General features: G+C 39.4%; 1 protein-coding gene across 1 annotated transcript in view; it reads left to right on the top strand.

Moving 5' to 3' along the window:
- The first annotated feature begins 3,528 nt into the window (after positions 1 to 3,528).
- Positions 3,529 to 22,211, top strand: part of CCDC148 (coiled-coil domain containing 148) — a 180,381-nt gene continuing 161,698 nt past the window's right edge. Inside the window, exon 1 of the mRNA XM_015566302.1 lies at positions 3,529 to 3,706. Coding sequence (XP_015421788.1) covers positions 3,529 to 3,706 — 178 coding nt within the window. The remainder of the gene's footprint in view (positions 3,707 to 22,211) is intronic.

Raw genomic sequence — 22,211 nt, 5'->3', positions numbered from 1 at the left:
TCTTCTTCTTCTTCTCTTTCTCCTTCTCCTTCTTCTTCGTATTATTATTATTATTATTAAAATAGGCCCTTTAAACTGTCTTGTAATACTGGTGCCATGGTAACAAAGTCCTTTAGCTTTTGCTTGTCTAGGAAGCCCTTTTTATTTTACTTTACTTTATTTTATTTTATTTTATTTATTTCTTCTTCAATTTTAAATGGTAGCCTTTCTGGGTAAAGTAGTCTTGGTTTTAGGGTGAGTGACTGTGAATGAAATTTTATTTTTCCTTTAAGAGGGCATCTGTGACTCCAGGGGACTCTTGTCTCTTCCTGTGTTATTAGAACCAGTCTGTGGCCACCAGTGCCCAAGTGAGTTTGGCAGCAGCATGGAGATCTGAATAAGTTCTTTTTTTTTTTTTCTTTTAAATATATTTTATTGATTTTTTACAGAGAGGAAGGGAGAGGGATAGAGAGTTAGAAACATCGATGAGAGAGGAACATTGATATGCTGCCTCCTGCACACTCCCCACTGGGGATGTGCCCGCAACCAAGGTACATGCCCTTTACTGGAATTGAACCCGGGACCCTTCAGTTCGCAGGCTGATGCTCTATCCACTGAGCCAAACCAGTCAGGGCTGAATAAGTTCTTATTCTTTTTTTAAATATATGTTTTTATCATTTATTTCAAAGAGGAAGGGAGGGGGGGAGAGAGAGAGAAAGAGAGAGAGAAAGAGAAAGAGAGAGAAAGATCAGTGATCGGCTGCCTCTTGCAAGCCCCACACTGAGGGATCAAGCCTGCAACCCAGGCGTGTGCCCTGACCGGGACTCGAACTGTGACCTCCTGGTTCATAGGTTGATGTTCAACCACTGAACTACACCAGTTGGGCTAAGTTCTTATTCTTTTTTTAAATAAATGCCTTGGCAAATGATTTTTTCTTTTTTGAGATAGGCCCAGTCACCTTGGCAGTGTTATGTTACAATGGCCTTTAAAATATTTTACCAGATGCCGTTTTAATTGTTTAATTTGATGGGTGCATTAGGGACAGTGATTCACTGTATCACTTTGGAAAAGCTGCTCTCTGTCAGGTTTGTGAACAGCTTTATTGCTTAGTTCACGTAAAGGTCAGTGGAGCTAAAAACATACACTTTAGTGGGTGATGTCATAAATATGTGTCACAGGTGCTTTCCCTCGGTGGTTAAAAGAGTACCTTTGTGTCTCTGCAGGAAGGTGTAGGTATGTGTGGTCTGTGAATATGTGTGTGTGCGTCTGCGGGCTCATGCACATCTTGTTTGAAAGCCCAGTCTTACAAACTTAAACACTGGATCCTTAAATCTCTATCTTATGAAACACCAACATTTCCTGTGAATTTATCGTATATCATTGGATTTGATAGGCATTTCGTCTGTGTGACTTCGAAATGCAGACTTTGGGTCAGGAAAATGAAAAGCTTTGTGGTAGGTTTTGTTTGTTTAAAAAAAAAAAAAAGAAGAAGAAGAAGAAAGAAAGAAATGGATGCCGTTTAGCTTGGCAGCCTTACAGGTAACTTCAGACCTATCTCAGCTTTTTCCTGGCCAAAGAGACTATTTCTTTCCTTTTGTTTCTTAGTTTGATGAAGTGTTAAGATTTGTTCATTTTAAAACAAACCTTTGAAAATGAGGAAGCTACATTGTTTAGTTCACTGGACTGGGAGCCTTAGAGACAGGTTCTATTCTCAGCTCTGGAAAACTCTCTTAAAGCAAAATCATAGGATCTATTTAAAAAAGGTAGGACTGGGCTCTCCCTCCTGGGAGCACTCCCATGCCTTTCCCCTCCCCCACCTCTTCCCTCCAGGCTGTTACCATTACCTTCCTCAATCTCAAGCTCCGAGGGCCTTTCCTTTAAAAAAGAAAAAAGAAAAGAAAAGTAGCACTCTAGTTTGAGAGAGTTCATTTTACTTTCTAATCAGTGTTGGAAGCATGTATTAACTGAAAAGTTCTTGGCAAAGTTATACTATCTAAACAGGCAAATTTCAAATCCTGGAAGAGAGTATTCCTTTGCGTTACATTTTTCTAACACTTTTCATTCTCTTCTTGACTATAATCCTTCATTCCTAGTAGAATAATACAAGATTCGTCTATTCATGGAGGATGGGAAGGGGATAAGATATTTTGGATAAAGTTACTATCTGTCTAATATCAAAATTTTACCATATATAATCCCCAACTCCAATTCTAGTGGTCTGGGGGCTGGGGTGGGAAATGGGTTACTCTAATCTACAGCTGGGACTGTTGATGACTCAGTTAATGCCTGACACCACAGAGAAACTCATCTCTTTAGATATGCTGGTTCAGACTTTGAGATAGCTTTTTTTTTTTTTTAGCCTTCTGTATTCAGGCAAAGCATATCTGCATTAAAGACAAACAACAAAACAAAACTTCCTTAAGCAAATAACAATTATGAAGGAAAAATACAAACCTGAAAACCAGATGATGAACAGAATGCAATTTCTGAAGATGGTGCAGTGAACAGTGCATAATAATTGGTTTCAGAAGAGTTAAGCTAGTCTAGGAATAGTCACATTTACTGGTTTTGTGCCTTTAAGCAACTGACTTAATCACTTTCTCTGCCATTCATCTGTAAAATAGAATACTACTTCATACAGCTAGCTGGGGATCAAATGATAAGCCTGGAAGTACTTTGTTTAAAGATAGGTTAGTTGTGTTCATGACATAGGCCTGCCTTGGGGCTATTGGGTCCATTTGGTGCACAACCCAGTTGTTTTTCTCCCCTTTGTGGAGCCTAAGGAGAAATAATTTCAGACTGTGCCGTCACACGGAGGGCTTCTCTATGTCTGCATGATCTCCCTTCTCTTCCAATCCTGTCTGTGGCTCCCTAGCTGAGGTCAGAAATTGCCTGCTGTGGCCACAGGTTGCACTGTATTTCCTCTGCAATCACTCCACCAGCATCCTCACCTTTTCCTCCCTTGCTCTGTCTCAATACCTCATTCCCTGAGAGAACATCTTGTGTTCCTGGGGTCAGCGGCAACTTTTGGATACCTTCCTTGCCCCTCAAAAGTTGTCTAATTTCCAGTCTCTAGAGCAGTAGTTCTCAACCTTCCTAATGCCGCGATCCTTTAATACAGTTCCGCATGGTGTGGTGACCCCCAATTTCATTGTTACAAATTTAACATAATTAAAGCATAGTGATTAATCACAAAAACAATATGTAATTATATATGTGTTTTCCGATGGTCTTAGGTGACCCCTGTGAAAGGGTCATTAGACCCCTAAAGGGGTCGCGACCCACAGGTTGAGAACCACTGCTCTAGAGGTTCTGTCTTCTCCCCACTCTGGTTCTCTCTGCTGTGTTGGCTTATCCAAAACATATTTTTTACTGGGATGTTGAGGCAGATTCTTGCCTTATTCATCTGGGCTTGAACGAGGTGGGAGCTCTCTCCATTTTGCTCATGCACAATGGTGGATAGAAACTGGTCTTCCCACTTTAGAAAGGCTCCAAGTTACCCAGGGTTTCTACATGAGTTTCAGTTTCTTTGAGAAAGTAGACTGGAGGATGAAGAAAGCTCCTAAGTGTTTTTATCCTTCTCAACTAACTAATAGTAATTGTGGCGGTGCTACTACTAGTAATAATTGTGACAGTGGCAGTAGCAGCAATCATCATCATCATCATCGTTGTCCTCTCAATGTTGTCATTGTAGTAGTTGACATCTATTGCCCCCTTTTACAGGCAGGTAGGATGAAAAGTTCTTTAGATGCATTGCATTATGTAAACCTCATCATGACCATGTGAGATGAGTCAGTTACTGCTCTTGCAGCCGTGAGAAACAGAAAGAAACTCCAAGGCTCTGAGAGGAAGTCACTTGCCTGGGGCCACAAACCGAGAATCTGGAGAATCACTCTTCAAACACAGATGATCTGATTTCAGAACCGGAATACAGTGCTAAGTGGTATTACGGAATATATTCATTAGCTCTTTGGCAGAGGTCACTAACTCAAATTCCCATAAGAGCCAGGCCAGAAATGAAAATGAGTACGAACGCCCACAGTTAGCAAGGCAACCGTGCAGGCTGGACAATCAATGGCACCTGACACTCTTCCTCGGTGTTGGGGTGCAATGAGGCAAGATGAGGACTGTGGCTTACTGAAGAACGTATGCCCTGGCTAAAAGAGCTAGCTGCTATTTACTCCATCTGTTGTTCTCATAAGGGAATAGGCGTTTGAAACATGAATTTTTGGAAAGATGATGGAAATAAGGATTTTATATCATATTTCCTGGTTGTTAAAGGCTGACAATGAACTCAACAAAACGAAACTAAATACTGTGAAGGTTAAAGTAATTATGTTTGGGGACCAAGTTTGGCCTGGTTTGTAACCTCTCTCAGGGTAAAAAATGTGCAACGGTCTAAGCATTTCAGTGAGTGACGACAGTGCACGGAGATGTATTGTTCCCCATTGGCCAGGAGTCAGCAGGGCCATCCTTCCCCACTCCATCTACTACTGCTTAACAGACAACTGGGAAAATCCCAGTTTATTAAATGTTGTACAAAGATGGAAAGAAATAACAAAAATGACAGTAATTTCTATTCTTGAGTACCTATTGTGTGCCAAGAGCTTTAAATTGGCTATTTCATTCATTTTAGTCCCATAGCAATGCTGTTTAACAGGTGAGGAAAGAGGTTTGAGAAGTTAAATAACAACAGCAACAACATCTGGCCAAAGGTGTTCCTCAAACTAGGGGCAGGATGGGTTTGCATCTGCATGTGCATTATCCCGAAGCCATGGGTCTTGCTGCCCAGCTCGCCTACCTTCCCAGTGTGCTATTGGTGGGAGCTCAGCATTATTCTGGAACTCAAGAACCAGTAAGCCGAGACAGACTTTCCATGTTGTGATTTTAGGTTTCTGTGGGGATAATTTCTCAAATCAAAACGATCTCCGCACACTACGGAAAATTCTTCCATTTCACGCTAGCACCCAACCTGAAACCCTAGCCTTCAGAGATACTTTTTCGTGAACAAGTATACTCCTGGGAAGGTCCCAGCTTAAGCAGCCTTTCCTTCATTCACATGTTAACATGAAGTTAATCAGATTACATCCTTCAAACAACTTCCTGACATCATGGGAATTTTCCCGGGACAGCAGGACAGAGAAACAGGCCGTTCTGAAGTATGGGTCACCATTCAGGTGGCGTGAATGGATGTTGGAACTTGGAATAGGCAGGCTTCTGGATGCCTCAGAAGCAGGAGAGGGGACACACAAGTCTGTTAGCTACTTTACTTTTTGTATAGAGCTGTCCCCTCAAATGGATGAGGCCATAGTATTGCTTGGTGCTTTTTGCCCTGTTCTATTTACTCTACAAGAATGCAGTCTTTGCTTAGGCTGGTATGCTCAGTGATTAGAGCATCTGCCTGCACACCAAAGGGTTTGATCAAGGGCATTTACCTACGTTGTAGGTTCACTCTCCCCCACCCCCAGTTGGGACTTGTGGGGGAGGCAACCAGTTGATATTTTTCTCTTCCCCTCTTACTCTCTCCCCCTCTATCTCTCCCCGCCCCCATTTGCTTCCTCCCTCCTTCCCATTTTCTTAAAAAAAAAATATATATATATATATATATATCCTCATGTGAGGATTTTTTTGAAAAAGAAAAGGAAGCTGAAAAAAATGGTCACCAAATGGCTGTCTCTAAGGGAAAGGATTCTGATGGACTTTTAAAATATTTAAAACTTTTTTTATAATAAGATAACTCATTTTAGAAGGAGAACAAACAAGAGTTTTGTTACGGAAACAGCGTGAATAAAGACATTCTTAGCTGTCAAGGTGTGGTATAAACAAGGTGGGGAACTTTTACTGCTTCCCTGGTAACATCTGGAATTACCTCAAGGAGAGGGGTCCTCCTGAGGTCAGAGGGCACATGGAAGGGGGCAGTGGAAGGGCTGACTTGCAAAGTCCTACTTGGTCTTTCTCTCCTTGGCCCCAAGGAGTGTGCTGTTCCCCTCAAATTTTTCCTCCTTCAGGAGAAAATAAGCAGAGTTGGAAGAATTCAGGGTGATTCAATGCTGAGTTCTCTGACATCTGCCAAGCCTTCGTACTGACTGTTATTTATTACGCAGCTTTGCCTAAAACAACCCCTTAATGTTTAATGTGCCAACCCTTTTAGAATTTGCTCATGCTTCTTTTTAACATGACTCTCTCCCAACTATTTAGCAATTTCAGGTTAGTTTTAATGTCTTCCCTTTTTCTTTCATTTTGGACACCACTAATTATGAAAAAAATTTATTCTCTTATAGTGGTTCAGATGCAGCTTGAGATCCTCAACTCGTTCCCTAATTACTTGTCAATGGTAATTGTTATAGTGCCTTAAATATAGAATATTGTCTTTCTGCAAAAGTTTGAATTTTCCAAGAGTAGACAAATAGTGGTGTTTTTTTTTCAGCTTTATTGAAGCATAACTGACAAATAAAATTGTAAGATATATAAGTGCACAATGTGATGATATGATATAATAAGAGTAGTAAGTGGGATAAGGCTCCATAATACAGCCTCGGCTCCTTGTACCTACACAGCTCTCACTGACCAGTCTCCAGAGTTTGTTCGAGCTATTGAAGAGGAGGAAGGCTACAAAGAGGAATGTCGGTGGCTAGGAGTTCAGAAAGCTCTGTGGCCATGCAAGACAAAATGGTCATCAGATCCTTTAAAATCAAATTTGTTATGTAATTATTTCATTGGTTTAACCCAGAAACATCTGATACTGGGAAAGGCTTTTATGGGTAACTGCTCTATTCTCTGTGATATTCATGGAGATAAAAACCATTTATTTAGTTCCAAGAAATCTGCTCCACATCAGTGTCTTTTAATATGACATGTTCCTCAATGATTTCTCTTTAAAAATCTGTCCACCTCTGTGATCTGCTCTCTTGTCAGCTCATTTATTTAATTCTGGCTGCCCTTTTCTAAATTGAAGCCATCAGTGTTCTTGGCGCCAGCAGATTCCTGTCAATCCCCTTTTCATCCATTACTTCCCTGTCGATAGCTAAGGCCGCCCATTGGCACCCTAACCTGCAGCCACCAGAATTGCTTGCTTGTGCTCCTCCAAACACGTCCTGCTCTTGTGACCCCCTGACTTCAACAGCTGTGTCTTCTAAGGCCTTCTTTCTCCCGATCTGTGATGAAACCACCCCATGATTCTTTGAGACTCACTGTATACCATATCACCTCCCCCTACCTCTCTGCACCTCAGCCTTCTGCCTCAAGCAAAATAAGACTGTCTGCCCTTTGTGCTCCGACATCACAGATGTCAGACCCTCTGTCTCTCTGTGCAGACCACTGTTCCTCCAGGCGGCGTGCAAGTCGGTCCCATGCAGGAAGGTGCAGGTGCAGGAAGGCAATGTGAGCTCTTCTATTTATGTTTATTTCAAATCTAGGGAAACAAAGTAAGCTTTTCCCATCTTTAATGCATGGATCCATTCAGCTACCTTCACCTAGCCCCTCATTATACCAAGTTGCATCTCACTCATTTGCCCATATTCAGCGTTCTGTGAAATGTTATAATTACCTTTATCTGGTTGTTAAGAGGATTCACAAATTATGGAAATTTTTTTTTAAAGCCAAAACTAACCTTCATAAAATGGACAAGTGCCTTAAATGTATTCCTACAAATATCCCTGGATTCCAGGTGATACGGTAATATGGGCACAACAGATGACAAGAAGAAGCCAGATCAGTCTATGAGGACTTTGTTAGCTGCCGTGCAGCATGTGGCTGTGGGCAAAAACAAGTAGTGGACCTGCCATCAGACCCATTATAGGTGAAAACAGTCACAGTAGCAATCTGATTGCATTTTACAGAAGATTTAAAGGGATGAAGATCATTTAAAATATAGATTTACATCAACTATTGCTATTTAGGAACATTATCCTGGGAATTTATTTTGCCCTGAGATATTAGATAAGAGGAATACGATAATAGTATTAAAACTTGCAAATAGTAAATATCCATTATTGACAAAACTTACTAAAAATGATTAGGAGTGTGTAATAAAGTTTAGAGACCACTGCCATGAGTTTCGACACTGTTGCAGGATAGAGACCGTCGTCTTCATCCTTGTAGCTCAGCACCTAGCATAGTGACTGGAACATGGAATATATACCCGTGGTAAATATTGAGTGAATAAATCAATGGAAGAACCAACACAGAAAGAGGAGTGCTCTGCCGAGAAACCTGAGTCATTTTTCTAGCTTAAGCTGGTACCTGGTGCAACCTCAGTAGAGGTGGGGAACCGAGATAAAAATCAGGTGACTCAGATGCAGGAAGTAGATTTATGTCTGAGCAGATGTAGTGAAATTATGACCCTACAGCATAAATATACCTAGTGAGGTCATCACTTCCCGTCTCCCAGGAAGGAGAGACTGCCAGTTAAATGGAAGAATTTGAGATCCTTCTCCTTGTGATTTCACCCGAAAACTGCACCTCATTGCTCGGATTCTCATCCTGCTCTTGTCCTCTCACACCTTCCACTGGTGCCTCTGGTACTGTGGAAACTTTGTGGAGACTTGAAATGTTGACCTAAATTCTTGAATGATTTTATTTATCTCCAGTGTGATCAAAGTCCCAAAGGTATTTTCTGATAAATGCTTACAATTGTACTTACACAATTCTGCAAGTCCAGGCCTCATCCTTCAGTATGGTGGCAAAAGTCTTTCAAATTCATGTCATGATAACTGCACCAAAAATCTCACCTTAGGACTAAGTTGTTTTACTATTTGAGTATTATGTTTGCAACTTCTGGGTTCCTAATAGAGGGATCATTTAATCATTTCTATTCATAAATAATAATATTAACTGCTAGGGAAAACAATATGAGCTAACAACTTGTGTTTGCAAATGTAAAGAAAGGTACTTTTCTCCTTGCTTAAAGGAGCAAAACAATTTCAGTGACAAGTAATGTAAAAAATAAAGCCTCATTACTTTGCTAGCATATGTTTAGCTCATCTATGTCATCTTAATTAAATATTCTCAAAGATTTTATGGTGGTCATAAGCTAACCTAGTATGTCTTAGGACTAATAATGTAGGCATTGCACAAATAATATTGATCTTTTAATTAAATGTTCATGATAAACATATAATATTCATTTTGAGCACTAATATTATTTATTGCATTATTATGAAAGAGTAGCAACCATCAATAACAAGGAGAGCTTGCCTTCTGTAATTTATTGCCAATGAGTCTACCAGGCTATTAGACAGTAAGCACCAGGAAGGCAAGGAAAATGTCTGTTTCATCCACTGTTGTAGTCCCCTTGCCTAGCACATAAGAGGAATCCAGTAAATATATGTGGACTGAATGAATGAAGTGTGTGTAAGTTCATCCCTGACACCAGCCCCCATTATAGCCCTGTCTGCACATAAAGACAAGTCTCAGATAATAGCTATTACTTATGGCAGTGGCTTTCCATTTCTGAGCTAGGGAACCTTGGTGCTCTGCAGACAGGCTGAGAGGCACTGCAAACAATGAATTAGTTTCTGAGGATATTTTCAGCCTTAGTTACAATGCAAAATATATACACTGTATATGTATAATTATTGGCTCAGGAGTACCAACTAAGGTGGAACAAATGAAGCCAAGAAAAGGGCCGTATTCAATGTAAGCCTCAGAAAAATTCCCCACCTCCCTCCCTCAGCATATCAGCTTCATGCATGCTCACTGAAGGCCGCTCTCTTTCAGCCGGAAACACGGTTTATGACAGCTGTTAAGCTTTGTATCTTAGAACTTGAGTCACTGAATAAAGACTGACCTAAAGCTTTCATTGGCCTTAAGTTAAAAATCTTAGAGAAGGAATTTTGTTTACAAAGAGTTTGGCTATTGAAAAGGGTTTGAAACATTTTCACTCTAAGCCAGCCGTGGGCAAACTAAGGCCTGCGGGCCAGATCCTGCCCATTTGAAATGAATAAAACTAAAAAAAAAAAAAGGACCGTACCCTTTTATGTAATGATGTTTACTTTGAATTTATATTAGTTCACACAAACACTCCATCCATGCTTTTGTTCCGGCCCTCCGGTCCAGTTTAAGAACCCATTGTGGCCCTCGAGTCAAAAAGTTTGCCCACCCCTGCCTAAGCAATCTATTTGCAATCCCACCACTCTTTTCTTACCCTTCTGGTTGTTTCCCTCAGCGCCATTTTCCTTATTCTGATCTTGGATCTCCTGGTCCTAGTCTTCCCCCATTCATAATCTCTTCCTGGCATATTTGGCCCTTGGATTTTCTGTTCCTTGTGTTTGATATGGCTTTTATTCCCTTTATCCTCCTGTCTTGACTGAGGACTCCACCCAGGGATCCCCCTTCCAGTTTTCTGTCTAGGAGGAATTGAGGCATATAATGTGCAAGTTTTAAAATTACATAAGCCATAGCTGTATTAAATTTTCCTGGTGCTTTTAAAAGGTTTTCACTTAAGGACAAAAGGCAGTTATTTTATATCTACTATAATCCCAAGCAGCATGTAAATAGAGTAGGACTTCTTAAAATAGCTTCTTTTGAAAAGTGGGACACCTTCAATCATCAGACAACTAGAATTTTCTCTGAAACAAGTACTAAGAAATGACCTTGATTAGTAAAAAGGTGCATACATATTGAAGCATAAGAATTATCAATACAGTCTTTTCTTTCTCTTTCGGGAGAGTCAATTAAGGCTCCTTCTTCACTAGCCACAGCAGAGCCTACCGTCAGGCACCCATCACTTGATGGCAAATGGGGAACCAGGTGTGGGTGGTGGTGGGGAGCAGGGACAGCTGTGGGCAGCTGGGGAAGATGGCCCTGATCACAGGCCAGGCCTAGGGACTGTACCTGCACATGAATTTTGTGTGCCGGCCTCTAGTTATAACATAATAAGTTATTCTCACACTGGAGATTGCCAACATATGGTAGGAGAGTTATAAGTTCTCTCTGAGAATTAAAATACTGAGTCAGGTTTGACTATGAGCAAAGGAGGTACCAGCCCATTGTTAGAGCAGGACATTTCATCTTCACTCTTCCACTTCCACTTTGGTGATGAATTTGCAAAATGTAAATAACTTGTCCTAAAAGTACTTTTTAAATTTTAAGTTAGTTAGAGAGCAGGATGGATCTAAATAGATAAGGTGGTGATCCCACAGAGCATTCATCACTTAGTTTTATGGTGAAAATATTTTAAAGTGAGAAAAAAATGAAGTTTTATTTTAATTAGTTTATGAAACTGTGGATAATTGCTTTTGAAAGAATAATTATCTAGTACTTAAGAGAATGTGGGTTGAAAATTGGAGTTGATTGAGGATTAGCTCAATTAAGTCTATTAACCATAGACTTCTCATGTTCTACAGTTGGTGAGCATCAATTCCACCATAAACTTTTGTGTTCTAGAGTCTTCTTATTTAGAATAATTTAGAAAGAAGACCTGCCTATTTAAACTAAAATCAAATTCACTTAAGAACTATTTAGTTTTGTCTTATATTACCTCAAGTTGTAGAGAGAATGAAAAAAACCCTATATAATAAAAAGGTAATATGCAAATTGACCCTAACAGCAGAATGACCAGAACAACCGTTGGACCAGTCACTATGAGGTGTGCTGACCACCTCTTGGTCCCTTTCTCTGGCCGGCAGGCTCCAACTGCCTGATGACCACCCATGGCAAGGGCGGGGGTGGTGAGCGGGCGGAAACAGCAGACCTCTCGGTCCCTTCCCCTGGCCGTCAGGCACCCATCACTTGATGGCAAATGGGGAACCAGGTATGGGTGGTGGTGGGGAGCAGGGACAGCTGTGGGCAGCTGGGGAAGATGGCCCTGATCACAGGCCAGGCCTAGGGACTGTACCTGCACATGAATTTTGTGTGCCGGCCTCTAGTTATAACATAATAAGTTATTCTCACACTGGAGATTGCCAACATATGGTAGGAGAGTTATAAGTTCTCTCTGAGAATTAAAATACTTTATGTTTCTATTTCAAACACAATCGTTAAGGGAATATATAAATATATAGTCTTAAACCCATTCATACAATTTTGGTGCCCATTTTTGTGCATGTGAATTTATGATGACAGTAGTGCCAAGTGATCACCTAAGTGACAAAGTATGCATTTTAATATATTGTTTCTCAATATTTTCCATTAATATAGATACCTTTGTATTTTCTAGAATTTACATGACTAGAATAATTAAATGTTTACCCTTTTTATTCTGGTTTCCTTTATGTTGCATAATTACTTTGAAATTCATCAATGATAACTTTCTTTCTTTTTTTACTATCTTTGAATATATCACTATTACTTTATCCATTCATCTGTTTATAGACATTTGAGTTATTCCCAGTTGTTGTTGTTTTACAATTGTAAATAAGGCTGTACAAACATAAAGGTTGACAGGTCCTTATGTTAAGAGTATGACTACTATAGAGGAAATTAACTTATATATCAAATATTTTTAGAGATGTCAATAGAAAACTGTTAAATCATAACAGCAACAAAGTAGAGATTTTCTGTTTTGGTACATTAGCTATTTAAGAAGTCACTGTTTCCTCTACCCAGTTTTTTCTTTCTCTTGCCCTCCTGAAGTCCTGAAGCCTTTAGATGAGGCAGAACAAGACTGGTTTCTACACTGGAAGGGGAGGTAACCACCGTGGGCCAGAGAATGGTATTGGAGCCCAAAAGGCGGGGAGAGGGCATTCATTTGGGTGGGTTGACCTGCGCTGGTGTCAGAGACCAGCCAGGATAAAGACTGTATCCATGCAGAGGGGCAGCCTGATGTGGGTGTCAGAATTCCAGTGAAGTGGGGCAGCTGCACCTCTGAATGGGGATAACCCAGTGCAGCACGTCAGAGTCCAGGCAGGGTGAGAGGACCGTCAATATACAAGGAGAGGAAGCCTGGCATAAGGTTTTGAAACTCAACTGGAGGAAGAGGCATATCCATGCAGGAGCTCCGAGGGCAGAATCAGGAGTCAGTGTGAGGAAGAAGTCCATTTGGAAGGGTATAGTCTTCCATGGTATGTTGGAGCTCATATCGTGGTGGGGGTGGGGCACCTGCTGTGGGTTGTTGGCATGCAAGATGGAAGAGAAGAAAGGCATTGGTGCAGAGGAAGGGAGGCATCCAAAATGGGAGGCTGGTTATATACGGGAAGTTGATCAAATAAAAGATATCAAGGTTAACAGGGGCTGGGTTTCTTACTGTTGGAATAGGAGTTATAAATACACACAAGGTGAAAACAAAAATGAGCTTTATACTGTTGTATTGCAGTTGGGAATATTAGTGTGCATGGTGATCTATCTATCTAGATATCATCTATCTACCAATCTTTTATCTGGTTTCTTTTTCGTTTTTCTTTTTTTTTTTAAATATATTTTATTGATTTTTTACAGAGAGGAAGGGAGAGAGATAGTTAGAAACATCGATGAGAGAGAAACATCGATCAGCTGCCTCCTGCACATTTCCCACTGGGGATGTGTCCGCAACCCAGGTACATGCCCTTGACCGGAATCGAACCTGGGATCTTTCAGTCCACAGACCGACGCTCTATCCACTGAGCCAAACTGGTTTCGGCAAATCTGGTTTCTAAAGGCAGTAATTTTAGGGGAGGTCTCAGAAAAATCTCAATAGAATATTCATCAGTTTACCCAGTGTGCTCTTTTAATATGCTGATTTATCAAAATGAGTGTATAGGGTGGTCATTGTATCTGGTCCTGAGGCAGCTATGGCATTGCTTTGTCTGGTTTTGCTGCTTTTCTGGGCCTGGAGCTGAAAGACAACTGAGGCCTAGATGTTATCTCCAGTTTGGCGGAAACTCTGTCTCTGTGGTCGAGGCTTTGTTCCTAACATTATTTGATGCTGATCAGAACCTCATTGCCCTGATGGCTTAATGCTGAAGGGAGTGGTTGTGTAAGGAAGAAGAGGCAGGGGAGTCAGGGTGCTTGGTGAGGCCAGTTTGAATCAGCTATCTGTCTGTTTCCCCATTCCACTTGCTACAAGGAAATTAACCTGAGCAAAAAACCCAGTCAGTCCTTACTAAACTTCTAACCTACAGAACTGTGAATTAATAAATGTGTTTTTTTCTTAAATGTATGGACTCAGAAGACAGCTTGAAGCAGTTTCCACTGGCCAAATTGGGCGTAATTTGAGCATCAATATTAATAATTATAGTAACAGAGTTTAACCCATTGAATAAAATGAATCTACATAGATATAGGTAAATACATACGTGTTTAATAAGGAATGGGATATATATATAGCTTTTCAAAGTAACTATCCACAAAATACTTAATTACAAGTGGAAAAAAAAGAGTTACTCTATAGTGGAGGAACTTGGCAGAGGCTGCCTGAATTGTTTGTTTAAAGTGAATATCACCAGTAATGGACAAATAGAAATCAGGGTAGGATACAATGAGAACACAAATCACTTCTATGGTAGTCCTGCCAAAGATGTATAACCTGAGTCTAATCATTAAGAAACATCAGATAAATCCAAGTTGAAGGGCATTCCATAAAATAACTGGCTTATAATTTTCTTTTTTAAAAAAAATATATTTTTATTGATTTCAGCGAGGGAGGAAGAGGGAGGGAGAGAGATAGAAATATCAATGAAAGAGAATCATTGATTTGCTGCTTCCTGCACACCCCCTACTGGGGATTGAGTATGCAACCCAGGCATGTGCCCTTGACCAGAATTGAACCTGGGAGCCTTCAGCCTGCAGGCCAACACTCTACCCACTGAGCCATACCCAGCTAGGGCAGGCCTATAATTTTCAAAAGTATCAAGATCGTGAAAGTCAACTACTGAATAGCAATTTCAGACTGAAGGAGACCAGAGACATGACAACTAAATGCAGTGTTTGGTTCTGAACTGGAGCTTTTTGCTATAAAAGACATTATTTGAACAATTGGCAAATGGGTTCTAAGGATTAGTTGATAGTAATGTCATCAATGTTAATCTCTTGCTGTTGATGCTTTTCTTGTATGCAGCAGAATAGCCTTGTTTGTAGGAAAGACATCCTCAAGTATTCAGCAATGATGGAGAATTAGGGTAGCATCTTCCTCTGTAAGTCAGTCTGTCTGTTACTGCTTCAAATTTAAAAATAATTAAAATATTTTTAAAACAAAACTTGTTTTTCTTCAAATCCTCTGCAAATATATAAAATTCAGAGAAAAAAGAAGAAAATAAAAATTGTTCTATTCCCATTACTACTGTAGCATTGTGGTGTATAGTTTTATAAAAATTGATTAAATATTCATGTACATATTTTTATATATACACACTTATAAAATTAAGAATTATTCCTCATTTGTATCTTATTTTTAAAAAATATTTTTAGTGATTTCAGAGAGAAAGGAAGAGGGAGAGATAGAAACGTCAATGATGAGAGAGAATCATTGATTGGCTGCCTCCTGCACGCCCCATCCTGGGGATGGAGCCTGCAACCCGGGCATGTGCAGGGAATCAAACTGTAACTTTCTGGTTCATAGGTCAATGCTCAACAACTGAGCTACACCAGCCGGGTCTCTTTTGTATCTTATTTTATTATTTTTATATGTTCTACATGTTCATTAAACAGTATTCTATGATATTAATCTTATGGTACGCTTTTTGTTGTAAAGTACATTGTGTTGTCATTTGGAATGTTCAGATTTGATTTTAAAATTAGGTGAGTGCCTCTCATCCAGTTTATCAACTTTGTCACCATGTCAGATTAACCTCCGCTAGTAATTATAAGTCTTAGAACAATTAAGTTAATTCAAACTTCAGAGAAGAACAGTGCCTAATGTTTATGTACCCTGCCCTTGTGAACCCTTCTCTTGGGACACAACCAGCAGCATCATTTTCTTGACCTAAGAAAGTACTAATGTTCATGAATATTTTACTATCCTTTTCATCTCACACAGCCTCATCTCCTACAGCAAAAGCTAAAGAGTAAATTTGTTAATATACCACAATTTATTCAACCACTGATAGGCATTTGGGTGGTTTCTAATTTGAGGCTGCTATCAGTAGTGCTGCTGTGAATATATTTATACTGTACATATAAGTATATGTATACATACATACAGTGGGGCCTTGACTTAAGAGTGTCCCGACTAACGAGTTTTTTGAGATACCAGCTGTCTCTCGGCCGATTTTTTGCATTGAGTTGATAGAGTAATTTGAGTTAACAAGCTCCTTAACGAGCTTGGTCTCAGAACGAATTAAACTCGTAAGTCAAGGCCCCACTGTATACTTTTTGTATGTATGTGTATATATATATATATACATACATACATACATATACATACATACTCTGTGCACATTTCTGTTGGGTATATGTAGGAGTAGATTGGCTGGGTCATAGTGGCTAAACTGCCAATGAGTTGTCTAAAGAGATTGTATCAATTTCTGCTCCTACCAGCAGTGTATGAATGAATGTTCTGGTTGGTCTACCTTCTTACTAAATTTGGTATTTTCTTTTTCATATTAGCCATCCTGGTGTGTTTATGGTGATACTGCATTTTGGGTTTAAGTTGGATTTTCCTAATAAATAAAGATGAGGCCTTTTTTATATCTTTATTGGCCGTTTGGGTATTCTTTTTTATGGAGTATTTAGTTGTGTTTTCTGCCCCATTTTTTATTGGGTTGTCTTCATTTTCCTTATCAAATTGTAGGTCTTTAAAAATATCTATATTCAGGATACAAGTCTGTTGTTGAATATATATGTATTGTAAATGTATTTTTCCACCCCTTGAGTTGCCTTTTCATTCCCTTAATGGTATATTTGGATGAATAGATGTTCTTAATTTTAGTATTTCCTAACAGTATATTTTTCATTTATGATTAGCATTTTTGTGTGTGAACTGTTTAAGACATTTTTGACAACTCCAGGTCATGAGTATGTTCTTATATGTTGTCTTCTAAAAGCCTTTTTTTAAATCTTTCACATTTAGACCTTTAATACATATGGAATTGTTATTTTTGAATGTTGAGAGATAGGGGGTCAAGATTCCTTTTTTCCATATGGACATCCACCTTACTCAGGACCATTTATTGAAGACTGTTCATTGCACACTGCCAGGCAGTGTGCCTCAGCTCAGTCATAAATCAGGTGACCAGATGTGTATGGATCTGTTTCCTGACTCTTTATACTGTTGGTTGGCCTATTTAACCATCCTTGTACCAATAACACACTGTCTTAATTAATGTACCTTCATAATGGATTTTGATATATGGTTCTGTAAATCCTCCAGCTCTGTTCTCTTCTAAGATTCCCTTGGCTATTCTTTGTCCCTTGTATTTCTATATACACTTTTTAATTAGCTTGCCAATTTTCATCTGCAGAAAAAATCTTCTGGGAGTTCATTTGGTATTGTATAAATCAATTTGGAATAGTTGGCATCTTTACAGTTCTTTGGTCTCATCTACCATTTAAGTAATTTGCTGAGAGTTCCAGTTTATGACAGATGGAGTTGAAATTCAGTCTTTGGTAACCTTATTCTAAAGTCCAACACTGCTGTAGACCTAAGGCATACCTTACCTTTGAAGAGGTGCTTTGATTTCAATTATATTTTAAACAAATCTATTTTGTTTGTCTAATAATATAATGTGTTCTATAGGAATATCTTTTTAAAACCTCCCATTGCATGGATATCTCATATGTGGCCTTCCCTCCCTCCCTCTAAACCTAATTCCTTTAATCTTTCCCTTTGTTTCTTCATGACTTAGCTAAGAGATCTTTTCCTTAAACTGTCAATAACATAAAAAATTAATATATCTTACCTATTATAATTATTTCATTTACTCAAAATGTACTAGTGCTACAATGTTTCAAGAACTGCCATTTAACTGGGTTTTACAGTCTTTGTTCTTAAGGAGTGGTGAATTGCTATTTTTTATTAAAAATTAAAAGAAACTTTTATGTAGCATTTTAAAAGAACATTTATACTCTCATAATTGATCCTTTGTGGAAAAACTATTTATTCTAGAGTATTGAAAACCCACAAATAACATTCTTCTGTAGTACCTTTTGGTAGTGAAATTAAGTTTCTGAGGATTTTTTTGTTTCCCCATCTAGAACCTCCTACACATCGTTTTACCTACTCTCTTTCAATGATGCTGAAACTACAAATGAAACTCTATTGGAGTTTTAAAATAAGAAGTTTTGCTAGATGTAATTTTCTCATACTACTATTGAAGAGCAACGACAGTTATATTTTCTAGTATTTTATCCTGTGCCTGCATTGATGGGTACTTTTCTAGAAGAATTTTTATACTGCTCTTTATGGAGAGGCATCAAGATTTCCTATGTGCTTCAGAAAATTTCAGTCTTTATTAGTTGGAAATTTTGTTTGGCTGAAAGTTATAGAACCTGATTGCAGAAGCTTGGGGATTTATTATTCTCATAACAACAACTCCAGAGAGAAGTAGTCCACAGATAGTACAGGGATTTTTTAAAAAATTTATTTTAGAGAGAGAGAGGGACAGGGAAGGGTGTGGTGTGTGTGTGTGTGTGTGTGTGAGAGAGAGAGAGAGAGAGAGAGAGAGAGAGAGAGAGAGAGAGAGAGAGAGAGAGAGAGAGAGAGAGAGAGATGCTGCTCTACTTATTTATGCATTCATTGGTTGAGTCTTTTTTTTTTTCCATTGGTTGATTCTTATATGTGTTCAGACCAGGGATCAAACTTGCAATCTTGCCCTAGTGTGCAGGAGGCAAACAATCAATGTGTTTCTCTCTCTTCAATGTTTCTCTCTGTCTCCCTTTCACTCTCTCTAAACATAAATTTTAAAAAATCCTTGATTGAGGATTAACAATAACAAAAAAACAAACAAACAAACAAACAAACAAAAAAATACTTGCAAATTTGGCATATCAGGATGACAGGTTAAGCAATTAAGCTACCAGGCCAGGGCCCAGCAGATTCTCGATATCATCAGTGCCCCAGGCTCCTTTGGCTTTCCTCTCTGCAATAGTATCTTTCATCCTAATACTACATAGTCATAGACAGCCTACCTATGTCTAGTTTCACATCCACATTCGAGGCAGGAAGAAAGAAGGAGGGACAGGGAAGAAGGGCAGTGCCCATATGAGAAAGCAAATCTTGTTTCCAAATTCCCAGAAGACCTCTGCTTATATCTCATTGGCCTTCACTGTGTCACATGTCACTGAGAGTCTCAGAGGTATCAAGGAAGGCCAATGTTCTAACCCTGAACAAAATTGGATTCTGTTAGGAAGAAAATAAGAGAGGACAGATATTAGCAGCTAGCTGTGTCTGCCACAGTTTTAAACTTCAGATGGTATAATTTCCACAGCAATAATAGTGAAAAGCACATCAAAATTCCATTTAATTGTTGAACTCTACAACCTTACTTGTGGCCTTGATGCCACAGTTTTCTTTTAATGAACAAGCTTGTACTTAACAGAAAAAGCAATGCATATGTGACTATTAATCAGAAGAAAAGGTACTCTGTTTTGAATCATTTTGTTAAAGATTTCAGAAGAAATATACAAGGCATAACAAATTTGCATAAATACTATTTGATTATATTCAAAATTAAAAATAAAGTTAACTGGATATTTTAGGCTGGGCTTCACAAGGTTGTTGCAACTTGGTAGGGTCAGGGTGCTCCAGAAGTAGCCCAAACTCGGCAGGGTCAGAAATGGTGTGACTGGGTGATCAGGCTCTGGGGCTCTCACTAGCTGAACCCACTGGATCATCGTTTTTCATCTCTAGTGTAACTGCATTAATCCTACAATAGATAATATAATTATTTAGACATAAGACCTTTTGGACTAATGTTTATTCCTCTTAATTATATCCACATATATATTTTCTCTTTATAAAAAATGCAAAGATTGTGGAGGGGTGGGTAATGGGGTAATAAGGACCCATATGTAATACCTTAATCAATAAAGAAATTTAAAAAGTGCAAAGATTTCATTACAGATAAAGCTTAAATCCCCTTTGAAACTACCCTCTAGTTGCAATATTCTCTCTAGTTTGGCCTGTTTTTTATATCCCTTAGACCAGCGATTCTCAACCTGTGGGTCGTGACCCCTTTGGGGGTCGAACGACCCTTTCACAGGGGTCGCTTAAGACAGTGGTCGGCAAACTCATTAGTCAACAGAGCTAAATATCAACAATACAACGATTGAAATTTCTTTTGAGAGCCAAATGTTTTAAACTTAAACTATATAGGTAGGTACATTGTTATTAATCTACCTATATAGTTTAAATACTGTTGATATTTGGCGCCTCCCCCACGCTGTGTATCCCGCAGCCCAACCGACTGACCGACCAACACCCCCTACTTCTTCTAAATAGACTTGCCCAGGCCGAAAACCGACTTCTGCGCATGGGCCATGAAGTTTCAATCACACTGTACGTGCGCGTCCGCACGTGGTATTTTGTGGAAGAGCCACACTCAAGGGGCCAAAGAGCTGCATGTGGCTTTTGAGCCGCGGTTTGCCGACCACTGGCCTAAGACCATCAGAAATACATATGTAATTACATATTGTTTTTGTGATTAACAACTATGCTTTAATTATGTTCAATTTGTAACAATGAAAATACATCCTGCATATCAGATATTTATATTACGATTCATAACAGTAGCAAAATTACAATTATGAAGTAGCAACAAAAATAATTTTATGGTTAGGGATCACCACAACATGAGGAACTGTATTAATGGGTCGTGGCATTAGGAAGGTTGAGAACCACTGCCTTAGACTTTTTACCTTTGTAGAGTGTAAGTGTGTGTGTGTGTGTGTGTGTGTGTGTGTGTGTGTGTAATATACATATATTGTTTTGTGTCTGTGCATGTTTATGTAATGTTATCATAAGGTATGTATCATGGAGCAACTTGCCTTTTTAACTCAGTATATGTTGGAGCAAAGACAGATTATGTGTCTATTATGCAAAGAATGTCCTTTTTGCCCTTCAGCCCTTGGAGAAGTAAGATGGCATATATAGATAGCCTTAGATTCCTAATAAATACAGACATTGCCCAGGCTTCTGCATGTGGGGGGTTGTGTGCTGTGACTGGCAACTCAATCACTTGCTGGTCAAGGGGCACATTCAGCTGCAGTTACATGAACTTATGGTCAGTACTGAAACTCACCAAGATAAAGTGGGATTGTTCCTCCTTCCTTACTTCTTGACATGCACATCAATCCACTGCCCATTTTGGTTTAGAGTTTGTTCTTGATAATCATTTTCATCTCAAACAGGCCAACCTAGATTTTAAAAATTGAAGAAGAGGAGGTGAAAACTTTGTTTGTCTCTAATACTAGAAAGCCTTAGAGACAGGACTGTAATCTGTAATGCAATCACTCGATGCTTTTTCAGCATGTATACATTAAGTGTCTAATATATGTCAGGCATGATTTTAGGCACTCTGGAGATATAGAGATGATCGCTAAGGCCTTGTGTTTGTGGAGTATACATCCTAGTGGTAGAAGGGAACAATAAACAAATAAACTAATCAGTACATAGTATAATGTCATTTAGTGAAGAGTGCTATGAAGAAAAAAAATTAAATTGAGGAGATGAAGAATGATTAATGGTGGAGGGAGGGGGCTGCTTCAGATGAGATGGCCAGGACAGGCTTCTCTGCAGAGCCTGAACAAATCTATATCCCTTGTCTAGTATTCGATAGATGTTTAATAACCTTTGGAATAAATGAATAACTGCATCAGTAGGGGTATACACAAAATAGATATTCATACAAGAGAAGAGAAAAATCACCTCTACCTAGATTAAAAGAAGCTCCAGTAGGATGCATAAGATGGGAATGAAAAATAAGGAGGCATTGGCCTGAGAGACAAAAACAGGGAAAGACATTGCAAGCATAGGTAATAGCAAGTACAAAGGCAGGGAGGAGTGACAGAGCATTGCTAGTTTCCTATTGCTCAGTAACAAATAACCACAAACTTAGTGGCTTAAACAACAGAAATTTATTATCTTACTAGAGGCCTGGTGCACAAAAATTTGTGCACTCGAGGGGAGGGCGCCCCTCAGCCTAGCCTGTGCCCTCTCGCAGTCTGGGACCCCTTGGGGGATGACCACTTGCTGGCTTAGGCCTGCTCCCCGGCGGATTGGGCCTAAGATGGCAATCAGACATCCCTCTGGCAGCCCGGTAGCCCTCAGGGCATGTCGACTTGCCAGCGAGGAGTAGCCCTAAGCTGCAGACATCCTTACCACGGCTGAGGAGGCAGGAGAGGCCCCCACCACCACTGCTGTACTGGCAGCCATCAGCCTGGAT

The sequence above is a fragment of the Myotis davidii genome, unplaced genomic scaffold, assembly GCF_000327345.1.
Source record: "Myotis davidii unplaced genomic scaffold, ASM32734v1 scaffold433, whole genome shotgun sequence".
Classification (NCBI taxonomy): domain Eukaryota; kingdom Metazoa; phylum Chordata; class Mammalia; order Chiroptera; family Vespertilionidae; genus Myotis; species Myotis davidii.
This window is presented reverse-complemented; position numbering and strand designations above follow the sequence as displayed.